The sequence below is a fragment of the Nesoenas mayeri genome (genome assembly GCF_963082525.1).
Source record: "Nesoenas mayeri genome assembly, chromosome: 7".
Taxonomy (NCBI): domain Eukaryota; kingdom Metazoa; phylum Chordata; class Aves; order Columbiformes; family Columbidae; genus Nesoenas; species Nesoenas mayeri.
Genome location: NC_137551.1, coordinates 17,982,578 through 18,006,716, shown reverse-complemented (window position 1 = coordinate 18,006,716; position 24,139 = coordinate 17,982,578). Strand labels below are relative to the sequence as shown.

At 41.9% G+C, this 24,139-nt stretch overlaps 1 protein-coding gene across 1 annotated transcript in view; it reads left to right on the top strand.

Annotated features, from left to right (window-relative positions):
• The first annotated feature begins 7,300 nt into the window (after window positions 1-7,300).
• The window catches only part of ZSWIM8 (zinc finger SWIM-type containing 8), a 56,258-nt gene continuing 39,419 nt past the window's right edge, over window positions 7,301-24,139 (top strand). The window contains exon 1 of the mRNA XM_080347752.1: window positions 7,301-8,263. Within this exon, the coding sequence (XP_080203878.1) occupies window positions 8,086-8,263 (178 nt within the window). The 5' untranslated portion in view covers window positions 7,301-8,085. The remainder of the gene's footprint in view (window positions 8,264-24,139) is intronic.

Sequence of the window (24,139 nt, the reverse complement as noted above, 5' to 3'; positions counted from 1 at the left end):
ATTTTGAAAGACTGATGTGCTGAGAGGCAGATATAGTGCAAAGTTTGCCATGGCCAGTTTCATCTGAAGGAGCAGGTTTCATAGCGTGTAGAAAGCCTCCCCTCCTGAAGATGTGAGAAGCTTGCAAATACAGCAGAGCAAGGAACCTCTGAATTTGCTGGATTGTTTCAGTTAGCCAAGATTGCTTACATGTATTGCAGAAGAGTGTATGTTGGTCTTGATGTGAATGAATGGACTTCCTATGTCTAATGTAATTTGATTTCTAAAACTGTAGATTGATAGAGAAGGAATGTCACATTTAGAGACTTCGCTTGATTATTTCTTGGCAGACGGAAAGCAATATAAGCTAGGGAACCTATGTTTTGCTTAATGCCTGCATCAAAAGAGGCTTCTCAGAGTACTTAGGAAGCTTTTAAGTATGTAGCATTGCTAGTTAGCTTAATACGCTATCTAGACAAACTAAGTTATCAATTACTGAGTTTCCTTAAATGTGGATACACCTGCTCTCCACACAAAGGGAGAGAGATAAGTGCTCTCACAATCTTTTCACCTTAGCTGAGGAAATGTCCAAATGTGACATCAGCTGGAAAAAAAACCAAACCAAACCAAAAGAGGACTTGCAGCCTAACAGTTGATTTCTTTCTCCTCTGAGAAATGGAGAACATCTCTTTTCAATTCCTTTTAGCTTGATGCTACTCCTTTCATTTGTAGAGTCATAGAATGTTTTGAGTTGGAAGGGACCCACAAGGATCATCAAGTCCAACTCCTGTCTCTGCATGTGACAACTCCACAGTTCAGGCCTGTGTCTGAGGGCATCAACCAGTCTCTTCTTGAACACTGCCAGGCTTGGGGCCGTGACACCTCCCTGGGGAGCCTGTTCCAGTGTCCACCTCCCTCTGGGTGAAGAACCTTTTCCTAACGTCCAACCTAAACCTCCCCTGGCACATCTTCCTGCCATTCCCTCGGGTTCTGTCATTGGTAACCAAAGAGAAGAGATCATCTCCTACCCTTCCTCCTCCCTTTGTGAGGAAGCTGTGGACCGCAATGAAGTCTCCTCTCAAGTTTCCTCTTTTCCAGGCTGAACAAGTAACTTTAGGCGCTCCTCATACAGCTTCTGCTCTAAACCCTTCACCAACTTCGTAGCCCTCTTCTGGACACTCTCTGGTAGTTTAATTTATTTTAATTTATTTTTTTATCCTGTGTTGCCCAGACCTGCACACAGTGCTCCAGGTGAGGCTGCACCAGTGCAGAGCAGAGCGGGACAATCACCTCCCTCACCTGGCTGGCAATGCTGTGCTGGATGCACCCAGGACACGGTTGGCCCTCTTGGCTGACAGGGCACAGTGTTGGTTTGTGTTCAACCAGAACCTCCAGATCTCTCTCCACAGAGCTGCTCTCCAGCATCTCATCCCCCCGTCTGTATGTACAGCCAGGGTTGCCATGTCCCAGGTGAAAAATCCGGCACTTGTCCTTGTTGGACTCCATGTGGGTGGTGATTGGCCAGTTCTCCAATTTGTCCAGATCTCTCTGCAGGGCCTCTCTGCCCTTGAGAGTGCCAACAGCACCTCCCAATTTTGTGTCATCGGTGAACTTAGTATTCCCCCAAGTCCCATGTCCAAGTCATTTATGAAGATACTGAAGAGTGCTGGCCCTGCAGAACCCCACTAGTGACTGGTCACCAGCACAACATAACCCCATTTACTAGAACCCTTTGAGCCTGGCCTGTCAGCCAGTTGCTCACCCACTGCATTGTGTGTTTATCCAGCTGTGTGCTGGACATCTTGTCCAGGAGGATACTGTGAGAGTATCAAAGGCTTTACTGAAATCCAAAAAGATCACATTGACAGGCTTCCCTTGGTCAACTAGGTGGGTAACCTTGTCGTAGAACAAATTTAAGTTCATTAAGCAAGACTTTGCCCTCATGAACCTGTACTGGCTGTGAAATTTATCTGTGAAATCATAGTGGATGTTAGAACCTGTCAGACTGGCAGCTTTGGTAATGGCAGAAGAAAGAGCAAAGTGTGAAAAAGAAAACAAATGCTCCTGCAGGCTACTGTGAAAGGAAGAGGGAAATACACTCGCAACCTGTGAAATACAAGAGGCCAGGCAAAGTACACTCAGTAACCCTTGCGGGCATTATTACTTATAAACAGCATCTTATGCTTTCTGAAGAGCAGTAGTTATGTTCATACATGAGGCCTTAGCCATAATTGCTGTCTTCTGCTTTATAACAATAATTTTAACAGCTGTTGCAAAGTGTTCCCCTACTGACTCCATTTTCCATGTATGTACGTACATAGCAGTGACTTATGTCAGAGTGAATTCACTTTTGAATAAGGCTTTAATATCAGGCATATGTTCATATTCTGTAAGATTCCAAAGAAAGAACCTCAGACACCATCAGTTCAAAGTCTCCTGTGGAAAGAATTAGCCAAAGATTGGAAACTTGCTCAATCCAAATGGAGAAAACTTGTTTTCCAGAGCTTGTGACTCCTCAGAGCAGCTTTGCTTTCACCTTCCAGTATTCAGTGTCTGGGAAAGCTCTGTGCATCTTGCACAGCCTCTTGTCTAGTTAGAAGCAGAGCAAGAAGTAATGAGCTCTGTGCTCTCCCTTCTGTTATGCTAAAGCAGGATTTGTTCCATCTGTTCTACAGGTCCACTGTTTTGAAATAAATAACAATGGGTATGACTTCTTTGGAGATGTATAATATCTGTTATTAACAGTGATCAGTTTCTCATCAAACTGTGATCTAGGACGAACAGGAACTTAAGATACAAGAATTATCTGCAGTTTGCCATAGTGTCATACTGTCAGAGCACGAGAAACTACTCTTCTGCACATCCAATGTCTGTCTTAGACACAAAGCCATATGTGTGCTTTAAAAATTTGCCTTTGCTTGTCATTTCTGAGTGCATTATTGCACGTGAAAAGATAATGAAATCTGTGCGGAGTCAGAATGCAGCTGAACAGCTGGGTCCCGCTGCATCAGCAGTGATAAAAATCTCTAGAGTGCTCTACTCAGTGAGTCTGTGTCAGATCCAAACCATAGCAAGGATGTGTTTTACTTTCCATGTAATCAGAAATAAAACCATGCTGGATATGACTTGTAGGGTACCACAACTCACCAGTGAAAAGCAGACACTTCTGGTGTGCAACGCAGACTTGCTTTGATTTTTAGTCTCCAGTGAGAGCTTAAGACAGGAAACAAAAGTAAATATTGCAATTCTGCTTCAGGCTATGCATGTGTGCTCTTCTCTTTCATGTGAAATGCTGCATTCTGAAAATTGTGTATAGTGGAGGAAGAGAAATTTTGAACAGCAGTTTCCTTCTTCTGGAACAAGAGAAAGGAAAAAACAAAAAAGGTACATCACAGGAAGGGAGAAACCATCTTAGTGGCAGGATAATCTCTGCAGGATTTCTTATTTAATTTATTTTTTCTGAGCAGAGGACTACTGAATTTGTCAGATACTCTTTCTCATGGTCTCCTCAGCAGTGACCACAGCTTTTGTCTGTTGGAAGATCCACAAGGAAAAATACATGGCTGTCTCATGTAATAAGTTGGCTGGAAAAAAATGGATGAGTGTTTATGAACTCCTGTGCCTTTCCAAGCCAGAGCCCTGAGGACAAGGAGAAGCACGTCATCACACCTGCACTCCCTCATGTTGGCCAGGGGAACAACATATGCAGCTCTGGTATGAACAAGCCAGAAGACATTTTTTTCAAGTCTCCTGAAATGCATTTTAACATAGAAGTGCAAATGCTCACCCTCCTTTGTTTGCCTCATTACTTTCCTCTTCCATGCTTTCAGCCTGTGGTACTTGAGAAAATGAAAGCAAGATTCCTTTGGAAATTGCCACAGTTTGTGGTATCCCAAAACTGGAAGGAGAAGGAATGGGAATGAGGATTGGTCCAATTTAATGCAGTTAAACATAATGTGCTGACGCCCCCTGATAATTCGAAGCATGTCATATCAGTAAATCTCTCTACTGTTCCTTGTTTCTGCCTTTTCTCAATGTAATATGTATTCTCTGCTGGGTTCTGGTAAAAGCTGATAGTGCTCTGTTGATGTAATGTTGACCAAAGGTATCAGTGAGCAGCACCAGGCGTACGCCATCACCATGCCTCCCTGCCCATTTATGCCATTTCAAGTACCACAACATCTAGGCCAGGGTACTGAATCTCACCTGTAGTTGTCTTTTCACTCCTAGGACGGAATGTGTTTAGTTTCTTATTTTGCTCTTCCTTCACCTTTTTCCTCCCTGTCAAAGTACACTTCAAAATTTCAGTTGTATTTTTTTATTATTTTAGCCTCCTGGAATCTTCTAAATACTTTTTCCTCACCAGGAAACACTTCTAAACACTTTTCCCCAAAACAAATCAAGAGAAACCAGAACCATTCAAAATTGCGGGCCCAGGTAAGAACCTGTACTGTGCATTGGTTCAGGTCCCTGAGGTGTCCACATGAGCACCAGAGCAGAGATTTTGTTGTAAACTTCCTAAAATTCTCATATTGGGCTATGCACAGAAATTTTCTCCTCCTGAAACCAAACAGCTCCCATATCTCTGCCTGGTAACACTGTGGTGGGCTGTGTCCAAGGGAAACTATTCTTCATCAGAAGGATGAAGACAATAATCAAGTTTGCATGCTGCAGTGTGACTGACTGTCATTTTGACCTTGGCTATGACTTCAGACCAGATTTGGGTTGATCAGGTCAAAACTGTTGTTTGTAATGGTTAAGTGTTACATTGCATTTTGAGTCTGAAGTCATTTGGTAGAAGGTTAACAAAACCCCGAGTGTGGTAAATTAATATGTAAGAGAGTACCAGGACTGAATCTACCTTAAAAAAACACAGAAACTATATTCTCAGATCTCTGACAACAGAAAAAAGGAAAAGATCCCATGGGCTGGACAGCGAAGTACTGAGTGTGGAGATCGGTGTGGTACCAGCTAGAGTTACACTGATGAAGCTTCTCCTTCAGACATGGTGGAGAGTTTTGCATCAGTGGAGTCACTTTGCACCAGCTCAGCACTGAGGTTCTGCTGGGGCGGTTTTGAGGATATGTAGTGTCCTGTCACTGTCGCCTTCGTGGAACCCAAGGTCTGAACATTTTGACTTTGTAGAACTAAGGGCAAAGCATTTTACTCTACGTGATGCTTTAAATCCTCAGGGTCTGCTACGCATCACTCTCCGCCTGCCCTTGCACACAGTAGAAAGGGACTGAGCACAGTAATTACCTAATTGCCTGACTGTGTGTCATTAGCTCACAGGGTAATTACAACAAGTATTGTTAATTAATAGTATTTCTCACTAGCTGAAAAACAGGTATTTTATTTTCACGAAGGAAGAGACTCTGAATTTCACAGATCCTGAATTGATTTAACAGGTTTTGATAAATACATTATTGTGTAACAGACTATTAATGATAATATCACCTTTCAGATGTCAAGCCTTGCCATATGTATATGCAAAAGTATAAACGAGCTCTTCCAGTGAAATGAAAATGTACACATAGAGCCTGATGGCAAACATTTTTGTGAAGAAAAAAAAAAGCACAGCAAGCCTATTAATGCCCTGAGAGTTTATTCAGCTGGAAATGATTTATGCAAAAAGACATTAAGTGAATACTTTCTTCATATACCTATTACCTCAGATATCTCCTCAAGAGGATCCCTGAAAGTAATTGTGTAAGTGCTTTTAGAACAACAGCTTGGGCCAAGCAACACATTACATTAGATGAATTCTGGCAGAAACAGTTGAGGACTGGTAGGCTGCAGACTCTCCCTTTTTCTTTAGTGGTAGGAAACCCCCCTCCCTCCTCTGCCTGGGATGCGGACCCTTCCCAGAAGTTACGTTACACTATGAGGCACTGAAGGATCTGACATTTACTCGGGTAAACATTCCTCTTACAGCTGATCGACATTTCATTAATGCATCTTTCTGTGTTCAAGACCTTAAACCAGTGAGCATCACACAGGTAAGGACAAGTCATGTAAGAAGTTTCCACTGAGGTCCAAGGGCATCTCTCAAGACCTGCAACGAAGCCCCAACAATTAATGCAGAAATTTTTGTTGATCAAGGTCTGTAGGGGGGATTGAATTGAGGGGGATGGTGAGTGTTTCCAGACAGACCAGTTCAGTTCCTCTCAGCTCTAGGATTACCATTTCTTAATTTCTTAGTACTTCATTCTTTTTCACCCATTGTCCAGCCTACGGTCGTTTAGCTGACACTTACTCAGCTCACAGAGAAAACTTACCACTTGATATTTTTCTGATCTACTTTCCCAACAAAACAATGAAATTAGATCTCCAAAACAAAACAGAGCTACAGAAAAGGCTCAAGCAGAAAATAAAGCCTGCTTTCAGAGCAGGTAGGATATAAAAACCTTACCTAACCCGTGCAGCCCTTTATGTAACTGGTGTGTGAACTGCTTTGTTTTAATTCGGGAGCTGCTGGGCCCTCTGACTCCTGTTGCAGAGACCGGGGCCTTCTCGGCCTGAGGAAAAGCACCACTGCGGCATGACTGGTATCGCCGAACAGGGCTTACTCGTGTTTTAGTTCCTTTGTGTTCTTCCCTTCGTCTTCTTTCCTAAAATGTGGGTGTTGTGTTGTGTATTTTTAACAAGCAACGTTTCCGGGCAGTTCAGTGCTCCCCTCGGCTCCACCGGCTGGTCACGGCGGTTATTTCTGCCTCACTCCGCACTCGCGGCTCGTTCTGCGGCCGCAGCTCCGCAGCCCGGCACAACCCGGCACAACCCGCGCCCTCCCGCTGCCCCCGGCGGTACGAGCCGGCACACCCACCCTTTGTTTGCTTACAGCCTCTCCGAGCGGAGCGGAGCGGAGCGGCCCCGCAGCCCCGGCCTGGCCCCGGGTGCACCCACCCGTTGAGAAGCGACAGCTGGTCCCGCCGAGCACCGCGGCCCTTCCTCGGGACGCCGCCTTCAGAGCGAACCCCCCCACTACCGGGCACCCCTTTTTCCGCTCGCCCACCCGGGAGGGCCGAGTCCCGTGTCGGCCCGACCGACCCCCCGGGAGCTGCGGCCCCGCCTGGGCCCGCAGGCCGCGCCGCTCAGCCCGCCGAACCGCGGCTGTCCCAGCAGGCCCTGCGCGGCCACCGGAGCCCAGCGGCGGAAGCCGGAAGCGCCGAGGCGGAAGTAGGGCTCAGCTGGCGGGGGGGTGTCGCAGGTGAAGCTGGGAAGCGCGGAGCCATCTTGGTGCCCGGGCCGGGCAGGGACCCGCCGCCGCCGCTCCTGCCGCCGCGCCAGGACAGCGAACCGCCACTGGGCCGGGCACGGGGGGGCGTCCGCGCGCGGGGCCCCGCTGGCCATGGGCACCTAGAGCTGCGGGCTCCAACCGCGACGGGAGCGGCGGCGGCGACCGGCTGCACTACCCGCCCCCCCCGCCACCCCGACCCGCCGGCGAGCAGCGCCGGGCTCTCCCCGCCGGGCTCTCCCCGCCGCCCGCGCCCCCATGAGGCCGGAGCCGCTGCCCGCCGCCCGCCGGTGACGAGCCGCCGGGAGGTCACGCTGCCCCCGCCGGGCCGTTTTCGAGCCTCCGCGAGCGGGAGGGAAGTTGTCCCGTCCCCCCGCCCCCTCCCCGCCCTCCCTCCGGTTCCTGCACCGAGAGTGAGCAAAGCACAACCTCAGGGAGCGCCGGGCTGCGGGAGCCCGCGGGAGCCCCGCGGAGCAGAGCGGCCGCTGCCCTCGGCCGCCGGGCCGCTGGCGGCGGGAGCCCCAGCCCTCGCAGGCCGCCGGCACCTGTCCCGCCTGCGGCGGCTCTCCAGACCAGCCGGCCCCCGCCGCCTCCGGTAGTTCGGGGACATGAGCATTTTTTAACTTTTTAAAGAACTTTTTTTTTTCTTTTTCCCCCCTCCTGGGATTTTTACGAGCTTCCCCTTAGCTGATTTCCTGCTTCTCCCACTTCAGACAGCACTGGCTCTGTTTTTCCTGATACTGTAGTATGGGGATCAAATCACAATCGAGATTTTAAGTATTGCAGAAGCCCTCGAGTCTGTCCACCTGTTAAAAGCGAGCGGTGCTGCTCCTGTCTTTCTTCTTTTCCCCTCACGTCGCCTGTCGGATGTGATGGAACTCATGTTCGCAGAGTGGGAGGACGCGGAGAGGTTTTCATTTGAAGACTCGGATCGCTTTGAGGAAGACTCTCTTTGTTCCTTCATCTCTGAGGCAGAGAGCCTTTGCCAGAACTGGAGAGGATGGAGGAAGCAATCGGCTGGACCCAATTCTCCCACTGTCAAAATGAAAGGTGAGGTCACCCGGTTTCATGGAGATGCTCATTGGACTCTTGGGAGGTGTGGGGCAGGGAGGGCTGGTGAGTCAGGAGATCTGCAGAAGCAATGGCAAAGCTGCAAAGAGAAGGCAGATGTAGGATCACTGTCAGGATAGTTTTTGATCAAACATTGAAAGCGAATATTTACTCTGGATCTTGAGACAAAGCTGTCTTTTGAGTGAGTACTGCTTTTCTGAGGAGGTCTGGTGGCCTGTCTCTTGGAAATGTGAAAACAGTTTTCTATAAACAAACTACAGACTTGGCTGGGAATAACTAAATAGAGGTTCCCACTTGAATCCATTGAAATACACTAAGTTTTCATAGAGGTTTTTGTGACTGCTATAACACTATTCCTGGTAAGGCATGTAAGCCATCATTGTATAGAGCAGTCTATGTTCTTTGTCTATTTCTTTATTTTTTTTTTTCTAGTAAATTGCAAACTTTCTTTTGCAATAGTAGAGCAAGAAGGCCTGAAGACTGTCACAAAGAAGTCAACAAACCACAGTGTGTCTTCTTCAAGAGTTGTTATATTTCCTTTCTTTTGATAGTAATTTCTTTTTAATGACAAGAAAACAGATAACATTAGCAATTAAAATTATTTGAAATTATCATATAGCTACTAACTCTTTGCTTGGTGTGATGTTTTTTATTTGTTTGTTGTTAAGTGAAACATAATTTCTTTTTTATCCTGAGGCACCTTGACCCTAGAATTCAGGTGGAGTTTACACCAAGCAGAGCCAGACATACAGTTACAGAAATTACACAACCCTTTCTGCTCTTCTTTATATCTCCTTCCTTCTTTTTCAATCCTTTGTCAGTACTTTTGCTGTTACTGCTCACTTACATGACCATCAGCTACCTCATTAATCTCTCTGTATCTGGAGCTGCAAAACTTTGTTTTCTTCTGAATGTTTGCCTTACACGAGCGGAGAATACATTTTATGTTGAACTGTGCTGAAATCTGGCTGTGTTATGCCATGGACAAATGCTCACTTGTTATTGGATTAGGACCAGAAAGTACATTTTGCATCGACTGTAGGCTTTCCAGAGCAGCCTAAGTTTTGAATTCTTAATCAATTTGAGAACTTTTTCTAGTCCCAGATATGTAACTGCCTGTGTCTCTTGAATAGTCAAGATTAGAGTTGAGGGTAGGATGAAAACTTTAAAACAAAACAAAACAAAAGAACCCAAAACAAGAGAGAGATGCTGAATGCGTGTCCAGGTTGGGTAGCTCTCTTGGATTCTGCTGCCGGGACCCATAGGTTTCAGTATGGAACACTCTGCTGGTGTCAAGAAGGCGAACAGTGTTGGTGTGTTTATTAAAGCTGTGAATCCTGAGATATAGGAATAAGTGTTGGGCACAGGGCAAAGCTTATAAACTTCATTTGCTCTAAGTGTTGTTGGATATATTAACTTGCTGGAAAGGAGCTGAAGTTTTGAAAATATAGTTCTGTGCAAAGTAATACATGTTTAGTTTGGCAGAGGTGTATGAAACTGGTTTGTACAGATCTACAGGTCAGACTGATGGTTGAAAAGGTGATTGTTTCTATTCAACTTTGAGATGCTTATTGCTGACTGTTCTCCTCTGGTTCAGTGTGTGATTGTGTGTTTTTCTGGGTCTTGGCCTAGTTCCTTGAGCTCTCTTGACCGCATTAAAAGCAAGCAGCAATTGCTCTGTCTGCTATCATCCACTAGTTGCATTAAAATGAAAAATCATTTCAGTAGTTTATGCGTATTTGTAATCCTCAGTCTCTTTGCTGACATGAGAAACACAATAGCTAACATTATTGTTGTGATAATTGTCATTATTTTCACCATATTGAGATGTTGCTGTTCTGGGTTCTGCAGACCTGCACTGGCAAGGGTTGTGTTGCTTGTACTTGCTTCATACTTTTTATGTTTTATCTGTAGAGAGACTTAATTTCTTCGTACAGAAGTTTTACTCTAACGAGAGATATTTTTAAAGGATACTGTTGCCTGCTTTAAAGGCATTTGCTGGCAATTCCCAGGCTCTGGTCAGAGTTATTTTGAGAAGTATGTGAACATGGGTTTGCTGCCTAAACAATTATTTATCCACTCTATTAAGTCATGTATGATATTACCAACATGGAACACTTGCAGGTACTTTACTGTACACAGTATGTTGCCAGTAAGTCTGGCCTGGTGAGGGATCTGTCATCATCTGGGATTTGCTTGAATTTCAGAACTCCCATACCAATGTAATTATTTTTAACACCTCTTTTTGACAGTGTTTCTGTAGTCAGAAAAAACAGTTTTTATTGAGAACATACTGGGTCGTGAGGTTGGCAGTTGCTCTGAGTCTTCTGAAATGTGTTCATTCTGAATTGAGCTGTGTGCTTTATTTCCACATTTTACCATTTTGCAGCAGCCTGTGATGTAGCTGCCTCTGCAAACAAAAAATGTGGTTAGACATTGAGTTCTCTGGTGTTAAATGCTAAGGGCAAACAGGAGGAACTATATTCTGTTAGCCTTTTCCTCCAGTTTGGATCTCAGCCTGTGTTTTGATTTGGAATCAGCCAGACAAATTATGTAATAGAAGGGATTTCTAGCTTTTTCAATTGTTTTGAGTTTGTCCTAGTGAGAGTCCAATTCTTCGTTAATTAGTTCAAAGAGAATCCCCCTGAGAATGCTGGAAGTGCAGTTGGCTGGGATTCCTCTTCTTCAACAAGCAAACAAAGAAACAAACTACCCACACGCACCCCAGTTATGACTTTCTTACTTTTTGCAGCTTTTTATTTTGTTCTTGGGTATTTTTAATATTATGATTATGTTTACTGCAAATTTAACAATATGGCTTGGAGTAGGTCATTGCAAATATACACAGTATTCACTACAGAGGGTCACCAAAAAGTTGAGTTATTCACTTGTTTGTCAGTCACCCCATCAGCTTGCTAGAAAGATGATGGAAAGTGGAGAAAAATGTCTGAGTGTCTCTAATGTGATCCTTGGAACGGAATTCTTTATAAAATCGGTTATCTTGAGTAGTTACATCAGAAAAATAAGATTGTAACTGGCTGGTTTTCCCTCATTTAATTTTCACTGTGGTATAGTCCACTTATAGTCCTCTTGTAGTACTTTCTAGAAAGGAATTTTCTCTTTTAAGTGTACAATTGCTGATGTGAAGGAGGAATGCGTTGCATCCACTTTATGGATGCCCCTAGATTTTGAAACTGCTCTCAATCTCCACTGGTTCACTTGTACTGAAATTCCAAAGGAAACTGGAAAAGACATACAGAGCATGGCTATTTTGTGAATACCAAGAGTCCTTTTATAATTTTGAACATATATTTTAGAAATTACTTGGTCACACATTAGACTGCCTTGGTTGCTTGTTTTTTATCCCTCATTGTTTAATTTTGAACAAGGTAATGCGGCTGACTGATATTTGGCTGTTGCCTGTGTACATTGATTAGATGTTCTGAGCTGTACTTGGGCAGGCCGGGGATTCAGTGCTGGAGTTCAGGTGAATGTTTTGAAGAGCGATGTCCTTGCAGTGTATTCGGAACCATCTGGTTCCCTCAGTTGCTTTGTGGCTGTAACTCACTTTCTTCCATATCAAATTACATTCCACCAATTTGTTACCTTTCTACCAATGGATGCACCCACTTGCCTTTTCTCTGCTTTTCGGGACAGTGTTTTCTTTCCTAGAAACTGTTAAAAACGCCATTATAATTCTCCCATTTCCTTCTCACTTTTTAAAACAGTTGTATTTTTCATTGGTAATTGAAATAAGTCTAATGTTTCTGCAAATGTTTTGTTATCAATTATCTTCACATAAGGATTCTTGTGACAGAGGTGTTAGAGTAAATGTTGGAGTGTGCTCATTTTCTCTTGAAACCCACTGTGGCTTTGTTTCTTCTTGAAAGCTTCTAAGTTCTTTCCTACCCTTAGTCCTTTCTATTTCACAGCTTTTGAAGCATGAATGTTTACCGAACACTTAAGAAGTCACCATAAATACTGTGGGATTGCTAAGTAGTATATTCACAATATTTTTGCTTGGTTTGTATTTATTCATTCACACCAGCTTCTGCTGTAAGTGTGCTGATGAGTTGTGTTGAAACTATTTTCAGTAGGCAGCTAGTGAGAAAGCTTGTTTGTTTGTTTGTTTCTTTAAGCTTGAACCATTGCATGCTATATTGCAAAACCCCCTCAGATTTAACTAAGATTTGATGCAGGCAGCGATCTCCTAGAAAATGCCGATTTTTTTTGCCGATTTTTCTGTATTTACCTAAATCTCTATTGGTGTGTGGTTAGTGCTGTTAAGATGATTTCTTTCCACAGAAGAGGGAAACCTGAAAAGGTTGCAGGAGTAATGTCTTCAGGCAAATTCTTAACATCCTCATTTGGCTGCTGCAAGTAGAGGGACCTGAGTGTTATTTCTTGATGTCTCAGCGACTTTTATGCCTTTCCTTTGTCCGCTAGGTTTAGTTGGTGGCTGTGAGACCTATAGTAGAGCTTGCAAGATGCTTTTTCAGATGGGATAAGGATTTGCGTATGAAAGAAGGGGAAAGGACAAATTGGTAAGATGGAAGGAGGAAGGCAAAAAAAAATCTGTCCTCAGAAGAAATCCCATCTCTTTGTGGAAGAAAAGCTGGATACTGTGGGTGCTGTGAGGGAGAATAGACTTGAGAAGAAAGAAAAAAAAGGAGGCCAGAGACCCAAAACAATATAGAAAAAGTCTACATTTTTTACAAAAATATAAATAGGTAGTGTGATAAAAGAAATGTTACCCAGAATTTGTCTGCAAGCAATGAGAGCCTTTACAGGAAGGTGTCCAGCTGGACTTTTTCCTCCCAAGTTAAAACACTTATGAGGCAACTCTTTAAAACAGGGGGCAGGTGAATACCTGGGCCACCAATTCTGGCTGCTTCTGTTCAGGGAGACAAAAAAATTTAAGCAGATGATGATCATTCTTTGTCATCCAGAAATACTGGTAAACACAAGTAATTCATTGGTAGAGATTTGAAAACACCAATGTGTTAAAATCCAATGAGTATGGTTCCTTTTTTTTTTTCTTTGCAGATATACTAGTGGAAAAAGTTAATTGCAGCTTTTCTGTTCATTAGGCCTGAGATCCCCAAAGATGCTGCTTTTAGCATTCCCCACCCAGCCAGAACTGAAGAATGGAAAAAATGAGGCAGCCTTAAAGTGAATGTAGCCAACTTACCATCTGGACTCTTGATTAGATATGAATATTAAATGAATATGAAAACAATGCCTACATGCAGCCAAGCCATTCTTACTGGCATCTTGTCAATGTATGTGACAGAACCAGTATTCTTCCCTGAAGTATAGAAAAGTTTGCTGAACCTGTGAATATTGAGTATTGTATGACCTTGTGGAATCTGTCTGTGTTTGTTTTTGATCTTTGCAGGACTTCAGGTTTACTGTTAGCAGTATATGCTCACATCTGCTTGATTTTGTGTATCACAAATTGTGATTCCCAAGACTTGCTCTTTACTATTTTTCTTTTCTTTTTGATAACCCTCTACTGGAATTCTTAGCTGATAAATTTGCATCTATCTCATCCTGTGGAGAATGTACCAACATGAATCCTGTTAATCCATGTTAGATGCTAATTCAGTAGCTCAGTGATGGCTTGAATGCCCCAATTATACACTTTTAGGAAACACTAATTTCTGATTTAAAAATTATTGGTAAATATTTGACATTTAAGGTACTTCTGCTGGTGGGTTAATATGTGATCCATAGGTGTACAAATGAAATGATGACTGTTTCTGAGAATCTAATACCTTTATGAAGTTTATGAAGACATACAGAGCATGGCTATTTTGTGAATACCAAGAGTCCTTTTATAATTTTGAACATATATTTTAGAAATTACTTGGTTACACATTAGACTGCCTTGGTTGCTTGTTTTTCTTGGTGTATATTGTTGCTTGCAGTTCTTGGTGTATATTGTGTGTAATTCCATTTAGTAGCACATATTTAGGTCAGTAAATGCTGAGATGGGAGAAAAAGGGAAATGCAGTTGTAAATTTAATTACTGGAGTGAGCTGGATGAGCCAGGTGAAAATGTTTGTAACTTACACCTGTATGTAACTTTCACACATGGCTTGAAGAGAAAGTGATCTGACACAGAGAAGTTGGTTGTATTTGACCCGAAATGCCCTTGAAAATTTTCATTGACTAATTGATTGTGTTTAAAGTAGGAGTGCATGGGGTCAGCTAAGCTGCGTATCCTTCTCGAGGACAGGGAGTTACTTTTCCCTGGCTAGTTATGAGCAGCAAGTGTTTCGAGACTTCTGTGGACATTTTCAGAAGATGGTTGACTTTGCTTCAGTCTGTGTTGTTGGCGAGATCTTCGGAGAAATTATGGCATTTGCCTAAGCAAATTCATGCAATGAACTGTAGTTAATCAGTGCCTCACAGCTTTCCAGTGCTGCTATTGTTTTTACTTTTGTGCACTGAAAATGATAGATGTGCTTGTTATTAGTCACACCTCTGTAAATGTTCTGTAGCGCTCTGATCGTTTCATCCTTGGTATTCAGTTTTATTTCTCCCTTTTTGTTCTCTCCATAGGTGACAAGGGGGAAATGGAAGAGAATAGATTTCTTGATAGGGAGGAACTTTTTCCAGCCATAGGATACCAAGAAATGATCAGGCAGATGCCCTACTTTGAGTGGGAGGAAATGTAATTGCTGTGGGGTGAGAGCCTGAGGAGGGCTGGGGCTGCCGGCTTTGGAAGCTGCTGTTCAGGCTGGTTGGGGGCTTCTGTGCTGGACCTTTCAACTGCGGTGCGAGAACCTACAACTGGGGCGCATCTCCAGGTGGGCTCTGTAACTTTCCATAAAGCCATAGACCTGGAGTTAGATTTGGGGAGATTTTTACAAAACCAAAGAAGATAAAAATAAGGAGTCAGGTAAGATTTTTTCAAAATCATTTAATTATCTAGCTTATTTTAACTCCTCTGTCTATGAAAGAGATTTGTAAACCTCTAATGGTTTTCTGTTGGTGATGTTAAGAGGTGGTATCTTCTTTGGGTTCCTGACAGATGTTCAATTAATTATTTTTTAACACAGAGGTGAGAATGCCTTATCCTTGATGTATTATTTTCAGACAATAACGTTCCCATCAGCCCCAACAAGATTGGCTTGATCTCATTCTGATATGCTCAGTAATGCAGCTGTTCAGTGTTTACCGGTGCATTTGTTTGGAGACCAAGTGATACTGCTGTGGGATTTAGGCACAGGAAAAAAGCTGGCTAGAGATTAATTTTTCATGTAATACTTAAGGATGGATACTAATGGTAAAGAGCAGCACATTAAATAACAGAGGTTGCATGGTGGTTGTATTACTTCCTTTCCGTGTTTGGAAACGTATCAGTACTTCTTGATAGAGATTGATGCTCAGCTGTGATGTAGTCTGAGATGGGAGCTGTTTGCTGTCTGTGCTCTGAATGCACAATCCCGGCTATGCAACATGCTTTCTGCATGGGCTGAGGGAGCCAGGAGTAATAGTGCAGGGGAAATTACTTGCCTGAAGCTGATCTGCTTCATCAGCTGTAGAGTTATTCTGAATGCAAGCTGCCCAATTTGTCATGAAACCTTGGCCAACACTGGCATGAAATACAGTGTTTGGTAGCACTGTCTGTCTTGCTTTACAAAAATCTGCTGTTCATTTCATGATTTCTAACAGCTGTCGGTTGCTTGCCCAGGCTGCTCTTTTTTTGAAATGAATTCTTTTTTTAGGGAAGGAAATGGAAGGGTGTTTGGATTAAGAATTTTCTTGTCTGAATTTCCAGAGAAGGTTGTCAAGTTGTGAATGCTGCATTGCCTGCCTAATGCTGGTATTACAGTTTTGGGATCACAATCGTGTTAGAGTGGGTGAGAGCTGAGAAAAGAGCTTACCGACATTTTGCTCTTGAGATGCAGAGCTTATGAGGAGACAAATAGATCTCATCTGGCATAAGGCATCAACATAACATCGAATACTCCAGTTTCATCAGCACAGCTTGTGCAGAAGATTTTCATGAGTATTGCATAGGAGAAGCAATAGAGTTAAATGCAAAATACATATTTTCTTTCTGATCTGGGTTTTACTTGTATTTGGAGGGATTCTGACATTTGCTTACAGCAGATGTTTTCTGTGGGTACATAGTAGGTGTTTGCAATAAAATCTTATGTGAACTGTGAAGCAGAACTTAGGTGACTGGTGTCTTAGGAATTAGTGATGGAGGAACGTGCTGGTGTTTCTGTCCTGGAGTTATGAAACCAAATGATAGATTTTGGTTTAATCTTTATTTCCCTCCCCTTCCCTATCAAACATCTTTTTGGTTACCAAATATAACTTGTAGCTTCCCACCTTTGCCTCGTCCTGAAGTTCTGAAGACTGGATTCGAGTGATTTTTCTAGAGATCTGATCTCTAATATAGTAAGTGTTGTAGCTATGATGCTTTAAGGACATAAGGAAGACAAATTTGTAAGGAAAGGAGGGAAATCTGTTCTTCAACCAGCTGACCTTTGGAGTGCAGAAAAAAAATACAGATGTGCAGCTCTTTTTCTTTCTACTAATTGCAAGAGGACCTTTGAGGAATGATCACACAGGGGCATATCTGCTTTACAATTAAAATTTACTTGGGCATATTGAAACTCTTTAGTCATGTTTACCAGGCACGAAAGGAGGAATAACATGACGGGGTGGTTATTTTTCTTCTCAACGTCTGATGCTGCTTTGAAGAGAGAATTCCTTTGGATGTTTTGCTTCCGGAAGTGTTCTTGCTGCCCCAGGAAACTGCAGATGAAGTGAGGAGGGGTAGAAGCAAGCAGCTCCACCCAAGTGTGCCTCCATCTTCATGTACACCCCAGATTTCCCCTGCTAATGCCAGGATCACATTACTTGTTTAAATTGTAATTTCTCCCTTTTGATTAAGTTGTGATAAAGAGTAACAGGATCCCTGCTGGCTGTTGTTGCGGTAGGATTATGGAAGACACTGGTGTTTTGTGGGATGAGAGAATGTTTCTGAATGATTCTGTGGAAGATTCCAAACACAGGTGTATTTGGATTGTCTGACAAGGTGATCTGAGTATCTGCTCTGGCAGCCAAAGAAGGTGGAACTCGCTCCCCACGTGTCTCAGGTTCTCATCCGTTGTGGCACAGGGCTGGGGGGTCTGCTGCTCAGGGAAGAAGTCTCATCTGGAGAGAGTGTGGCAAGAAAAAGAAACCATTTCCCCACCAGTCTCTAGAAGATTCTGGGCAAGTAAATACTGCATGTGTTAGCATGTGCTATGCAGGCTGACAAAAGAACCCCTACTGTTCGCTGTGTCTGCTTGCTTGTCTCAACATTGCCTTAGCTTTGAAGGAAAGGGGCATTGGGAACTAGAGCATCTCAAAGAAAGCCTTTCTGTATTTAGATCATGACCACTTTATACAGCAGTACAAGATTTTGCTGCTGGTAGAAGTTTTTTTGCTAACAGGAAGAAGTGATGAATTACCATAGGGAAGGCTGGGCCATAGCTGTGGGATTTCTGGCATACTCTGACTGATTTAAACTCTTAGTGGGTTAGGGCTCTTGAACCTGACACACACATCTTGCATCTTCTGTGATTTAGTTCTCTGATCGGTTCTTGCTTAGCATTATAAAGTCTCACCAGATTTCTTTTTGTGGGGCTTTCTTATGCCTGACAAAATCTTGTGGAGGTATCACCAGGAGTTGGGATAATAGTCAAATACGGTATGATTTAAAGGTTTTAACTCTAAAAATAATAACATAAAGATAAAATACTTTTAAACTTAGTCTAATATTGAAACAGCAGGAGTTGAGCTGAGTCTGTGGGGTCCCTCTGGTGTTAGGTGCTCAGATTCTTTAACAAAAGATGGGGTTTTTTTATTTTAAAATTTTTTTTCAGCTCTGTACACGTGCAGAGGGTGCATGTAGAAAAGCATGACCAAATGGGTTTGTCAGAAATGGTTTTTTTAATACTTCAGCTGACCAGAAGGGGAACTGTAAGCCTTAACAGGTTTAAAATTACTGATACTTAACCCCCTCCAAAAAAACCCAACAACAAAACCCCAAACCCAAACAAACAACAACGAAGAACCACCAAAACCAACCAAACCACAGAAAACCACATCCACTCTGAATCCACAATGTGATTTAGTATTGTATTCTGGAAATCTACAGGGCTTGTGTGCAAAATAAAAAATGAGTATTAGTTTTTGATCTTTTGATGTATTTTAAGGTCTGCCTTATAGAAGAAACTAATTCTTGCTTTCCTGAAATGTCTTAATCACGGGAACAGAAGTCCCGGTGTCAGGATGTGTTTGTGCAGTTGACCAAATAATATACTTCTTTCATTTTGAAGGGAAATGTATATACAGCAGCAAAAAGATAGTGTGATCCATTAAATATTTTGACTTACATGTATGAGCTGTTTGTGATATAGTGTTGAACAATTTTCAGAAGTCAACTTGAGCTGAGATTTGACTCTGTGCTATGGCTCTGGCTGTAGATGGCAGAGATGCTGGGGGTGATCTGGACACCCTCCTGTGATAAAACTAACCTTTTTGTATTGGATTAAATTGATTTTTAAAAGCACCATTCTTAAAATGTTATTATGATGGTTCTAACGGAATTTGTGTAGTAATCGTTGCTGCAGTTTGTCAGTTAAGCGTGAGGTTTCCAATTCTGGACTGTAATCTGCCCATCTGGGATTTGTATTTTTAACGGTTTTTGGCTATGGATCTCGTCAGTTTTATCCAGTAAATGCTAATGAGAAAGTTCTGTTGCTTATTTGTCTTCTTGACTGTTTTGCACATAAAAATGTCATTCTGTGGCTTAGGGCTGATGCAGTCATCCCCCTCGCTCCCCCACCCCCCTGTCCTTCTTTTCACTTTCAACGTGATCTTGTATATCTCTGCATTTACTACCCTGTGACATTATTCTCAGTGTAATTTCACTGCTGCAAAATGGTTATGGGATCCAGATAGAGTTGTATAACTCTAGGTGGGGAAATAAGAGGTATAAGAAAGTGTTGTAAACACAGATCCCATTAGGGTTTTAATACTGTTAGTAACCTTGCAGGGGTAGTAGCAGTGGAGGAGGAAGAAGAAAACAGCAGACAAGAAAAGCAGACGTGTTCCTAAATTTAACTCCCCCATATTTAGTTGATAAGTTTCCTTCCTGAGAGTTCTGCACTATTACAGGCAGTGAGAAGGGTCGTGCAAATTTAACAGGTGAATTGCATGGACAGAAAAATATAAATGTACTAGTGATTCTAAATGAATCTTAATTTGTTCTGTGGTGCATTTTGCCAGTTTTTTGTTCACTTAGTTCTCTCTAGGGTTACGCTTTCAGCTGTAAAAAGTGTGTTTATGTGTGTGTGTATATATATATTTTTTTCATTCCTGTGTAGCAAGAGTATCATCCTGCTGTACAACCCTAGAGGAGAAACCCATATTTGTGAAGTTTTTTCTGTGGCTAACTGCCTGAAATACCTGATGATTGTATTAGAGTGCCCTGTCTTTGCTGTTTTTTTGTCACTTCAGCTGCACTTGCTAGCCTGTTATGGGTATGTGGATATTTTAAAAATAGAAAAACATTGAGAGAAAACAAAACCAATGGAGCCCTCGAGTCACAATACTCTCTCCAGTAATCTTTTCTGAGCAAGTCTGATTAACAGGCAATCAGCAGCAGCGTTTGTAGCATCCTTTCTCGGTCACTTGATACTTATTCTTGTCTTATCTAACCTTCTTGGTCTGTCACAGTGTGTGAAAAACTCGCATAGATGAATTCCACCAAAAGCTACTGTTCTCCATGTGTTGTTGCAGCTGACTTTGGGAATGCTGAGGTGTTTTGCAGGGAATTGTTTTGGAGTGGGTAGTATCTCAGAACAATAGCTGAAACCTTGTTCTGACTTGGTACAGCAGGTGTTCCAGTGTAAAGGAGTTGCTTATTTTCTTAAAACTTGTACTGCTTGGATAGTTGAGGAACCAGGAAGCATGTATCTTCGCATCTGTTTCCATGATCTGTAAAAGCAAAATAAACTCCTACTTTTTAGTAGTACTGTGGTTTGCTTGTTTTTTTTTTTTTTACAAGGAACAGTGTGGGTTTTTTCCACTCGGTGTAAGATGGCATGGAGTTATTAATCTGAAGCAGAGGAATACTAGTTGAAGGCAGCTAGCAGTCTGTGCTTGACTATTACCTTGTGTCTTCAGCTTTTCAGATGCTTCATTCTGGTTGGACCAGGGCTGGTTGCAGGGGGCAGCTCCATGTGTCTGTTTAGGTGTCAGGATCCGACACTGCAGTGTTGCTTCTACCTTGGGTCCTTTCCCCTCAGCTTGCCACTTTAGTTCCTCCTCTTGTATTTGGGGCAAGAAAGTTCACTCTTGCTGCCTGTTCAGTACTTGGCACGTCTGCTGGGCTGTTTTAAGAGCGCTCATTAGCTCTGGTTGTGCTGGAGCAATCTGTGATGTGTGTGTGTGTGGATGTGTCCACTTCGAACACCAGCCTTATTCAAAAACATCATTTACAATCTGGAGAGTGGTGATTTTTTGAAGAGAAATGAGTTCCTAATTATAAGAATAAGAATACAGGCCTGAAGGAGAGCGTCTTGGATGAGATTTTTTCTTTATTATCTGATGTACTTTATTAGATAGTCTACTCTTGGCTAGCTTATCTTTCTGTTACTACATAGTACAGGTTCATAACTCCTCCAGCAGTTCATCTGTGAGATTTTACAGCAGAAGTTTCTTACGTTGTTCAATTTAGTTTGATTTTTTTTAGCCTAAATCCCCCTTCCCCTAACTTTGTAACATTTTGACAAGGGGGTTTAAAAGTGAATACTTCTGTTCTTTTGAGTGCTTGTATGTTCTCTCTCTCTCTGTTTAAAATTATGTTAGCTATTTCAGTTGCTTTTTTATGTTAAGTATTTAGTTTCCTTCTGGAGCTTGGTGGTTGTGGTTCAGTACTTCATATGTTTGGGGTAAAGTTTTCGTGTATTCCAAGTCTTAAAGGCAGAAACTAGAGTGACTACAATATCTCTTCTACTCAGATGGAGAACGTTTCCTTTACCTCTTTGGAAACATAGCTATCTTGTTTGTGGCTGCATTATGAAGCTTATATTTAATTGTGCTTAGTCTGATTTACTCCCAAGATTGTAATCCCAAGGCTCTTCAAGGATGCTCTCAATATTTCACCATCTCTATGTATTCTGTACTAGTGCCTTATACATGTGCTGTATTTTTTAATAATGTTGCCTAAAATTTGGGAAATTGTATGGGACAGGTATTAGTTACCCGTCTCACAAGTCTGTGCTTGGAATCATAGAATAGTTTGGGATGGAAGGGACCTTCAAAGCTCATGTAGTCCAACCCCCCTGCAATGACCAGGGACATCTTCACCCAGATCAGGTTGCTCAGAGCCCCGGCCAGCCTGGCCTTGGTTGTTTGTAGGAATGGGGCATCTACCACCTCTCTGGGCAACCTGTGCCAGTATTCTACCACCCTCATTGTAAAAAACTACTTCCTCATGTCTAGCCTTGTGCTTGAAAGCCACAAAACAGCAAGCGAACAGAAATGTACCCTTACCGCTTACATAGGCTTCAAGTATATTAGTTCAACACTTCTGAAGATATTCCCTTTCTGATGGCTTCGTAGGGCTACGGTCTACCTGAGCAAAATGTTAATGGGACAGAAAGCTGACTGGTTGTAGTTTGTCTTTGTATGAGAAATGCTTTTGAAGGAAGAGAAAATATATTATTTTCAGACTTTTCCAAGATGCTTCTGTTACATACCATGTGTCTTATCTTCAGTCCAGAGGCTAGTTTTATTTTTAAATACACATATGTTGCTTTTTATAGGATGTTGATTATGCAGTGAAATGGAAGAGGAACAAGTAAAGAAGTATAAATAATGGCCTAAATATCTTGGATCTCATTTATTTGAAACGAAGCGTAAATTTTTAATTAAAAAGCTTATGTTTCATTTTGAAATATTTACCTGGGGAATTTTTTAAAGTACATTCAGAGCACTCATCTTCAAGTATTACAGACTTCAAGACAAAGGTGAAGTTTTCTGTTGTTTATTGTAGAGATTGAGATGTGGAGGGATATGTTGCTCTGGTCTGAACTTCTTAAAGACGTCAATTCTGAGAGTAAATTTCTAGAAATGAAAAAAGAATGAGAGAATAAAGTAAAACCAACAGCAGAATTTTAGAAGGGAATGTATAAAAAATAGAAAACAGTAAGAAACCAAATATTTTTGAGAAGTTTTGATTTAGGTATGTTGTGGTTAAATGCAATACTTGCTCTGCTTGCCTGCATTTGAGACTTCTCTGTACTTTTTGGTTTTAATGGATATCGGAGAGACAAGATGTCACTGACTGAAGTCAAGGGGCATTTTACTGGTAGGCACTTAACTAAAATAAGCAGAAATAAAGTGCATCCTACAGTAATGGATTTGTTTTTCTACATGGCAAATCCTGTAAAAAGAAGTGTAATGTTTACTAGTTTAAAATGAGATGTGTAAACCAGGTTTTATAATACCCACACACATACCTCCTTCATTGGTCAAAATGGCACTCTGCTTATTTCGTGCTAGTTTTACTGTTCTTCTCACTTCAGCTTTTGATATCAGAAATGCTTCACTTAATTTTCTTCATCTCCTTGTTCTGTGTATAGTTGTATTCCTTTGTTCCACTCTGTTACATTTTGGACTGAGGAGAAACGTGAGATGGGGACCAGGGATAGCTATAAAATCAAAGCTGCAGACTCATCTCTAAAAGGATAATGCAGTCTAATGTGCCATTTTTCTTATGGTTTGTATGGCTAAAGCAGCACGTTCTGTCTTTGGACTGTGTTCCCTTGCATTTGTATTTATTCGCTTGGACGTATAGTTTATTTTTAGGCAAGTGTGTCAAATGAAAGTAAACCAATGGAAATAATGTAATTAGATAACAAATATATCGGTGCTTGGCCCAGTTGGGTTTGTTTCAGTTCCATTTAATAACTCTTCGGTGTTCTCATGGCCCCCGTTTTGCTGATTATTCAAGCAGTTTCTTCTCTATTTGTCTGTCACAAAAACTCAGAATAATAGCTTGATTTGAACATGATCTGTTTTTATGTATAATTGTTGGCTGCAACTTGTTCCAGCCTACCCTGTATCAGGAAAGGTTAAGAAATGTAGCTATGTGTGCATTCCTATGTCAGTAAGACCTGCTGTCACAGAAATGGTTTCCACTGGTGAAAGTACATGTTTGTGTCCATAGCTTGTGTTGGCTTCTCTAGGGTTGGGGGTTTTTGCTGTTGTGTTATTTTTATTTATTTTTTTTTTTCCCAGCAGGAATAATTATGATTATGCTAAAGTTTTAGCTATTATAAAACAACTGTAAAAATCAAACCAGTAATTCACATAAAGCAGTAGCAAGAAGGGTAGGATAGTCCTCATTAAAGCTGTATATTCCATGTGGCAGTAAATACATGAGATGTGATTTATTCAGAATGGTTTAGATATGCTTGATCCTGCCTCTTAGGTAGATATAGATTAGACAACTCTTGAAATCCCTTCTGGACCTGGGTTTTGCTAGTCATTTAACCTGTAAATGAGAATTGCTTGAGGTTGCTTGTGCTTTGCCTGTGACTTTATTCTTCCAAGACTTGAAATGTTTTGTTTGTTCTGCTTGGGTCATCATGTTCCCAAGAGGAATCAATGATTCTTGCTAGTTTTGCTTCACAGTTTGAAGTTGTTTTTCTCCCTTAGATAGATTTCTCTTGCAGATCTGTCAATTTTTCTATTACATCTTTGATTTCACTACACTATCATTTTTATTTTAAATTTGCAATCTTCCTTGCTGTCCTTATCTTTGCTTTCTGA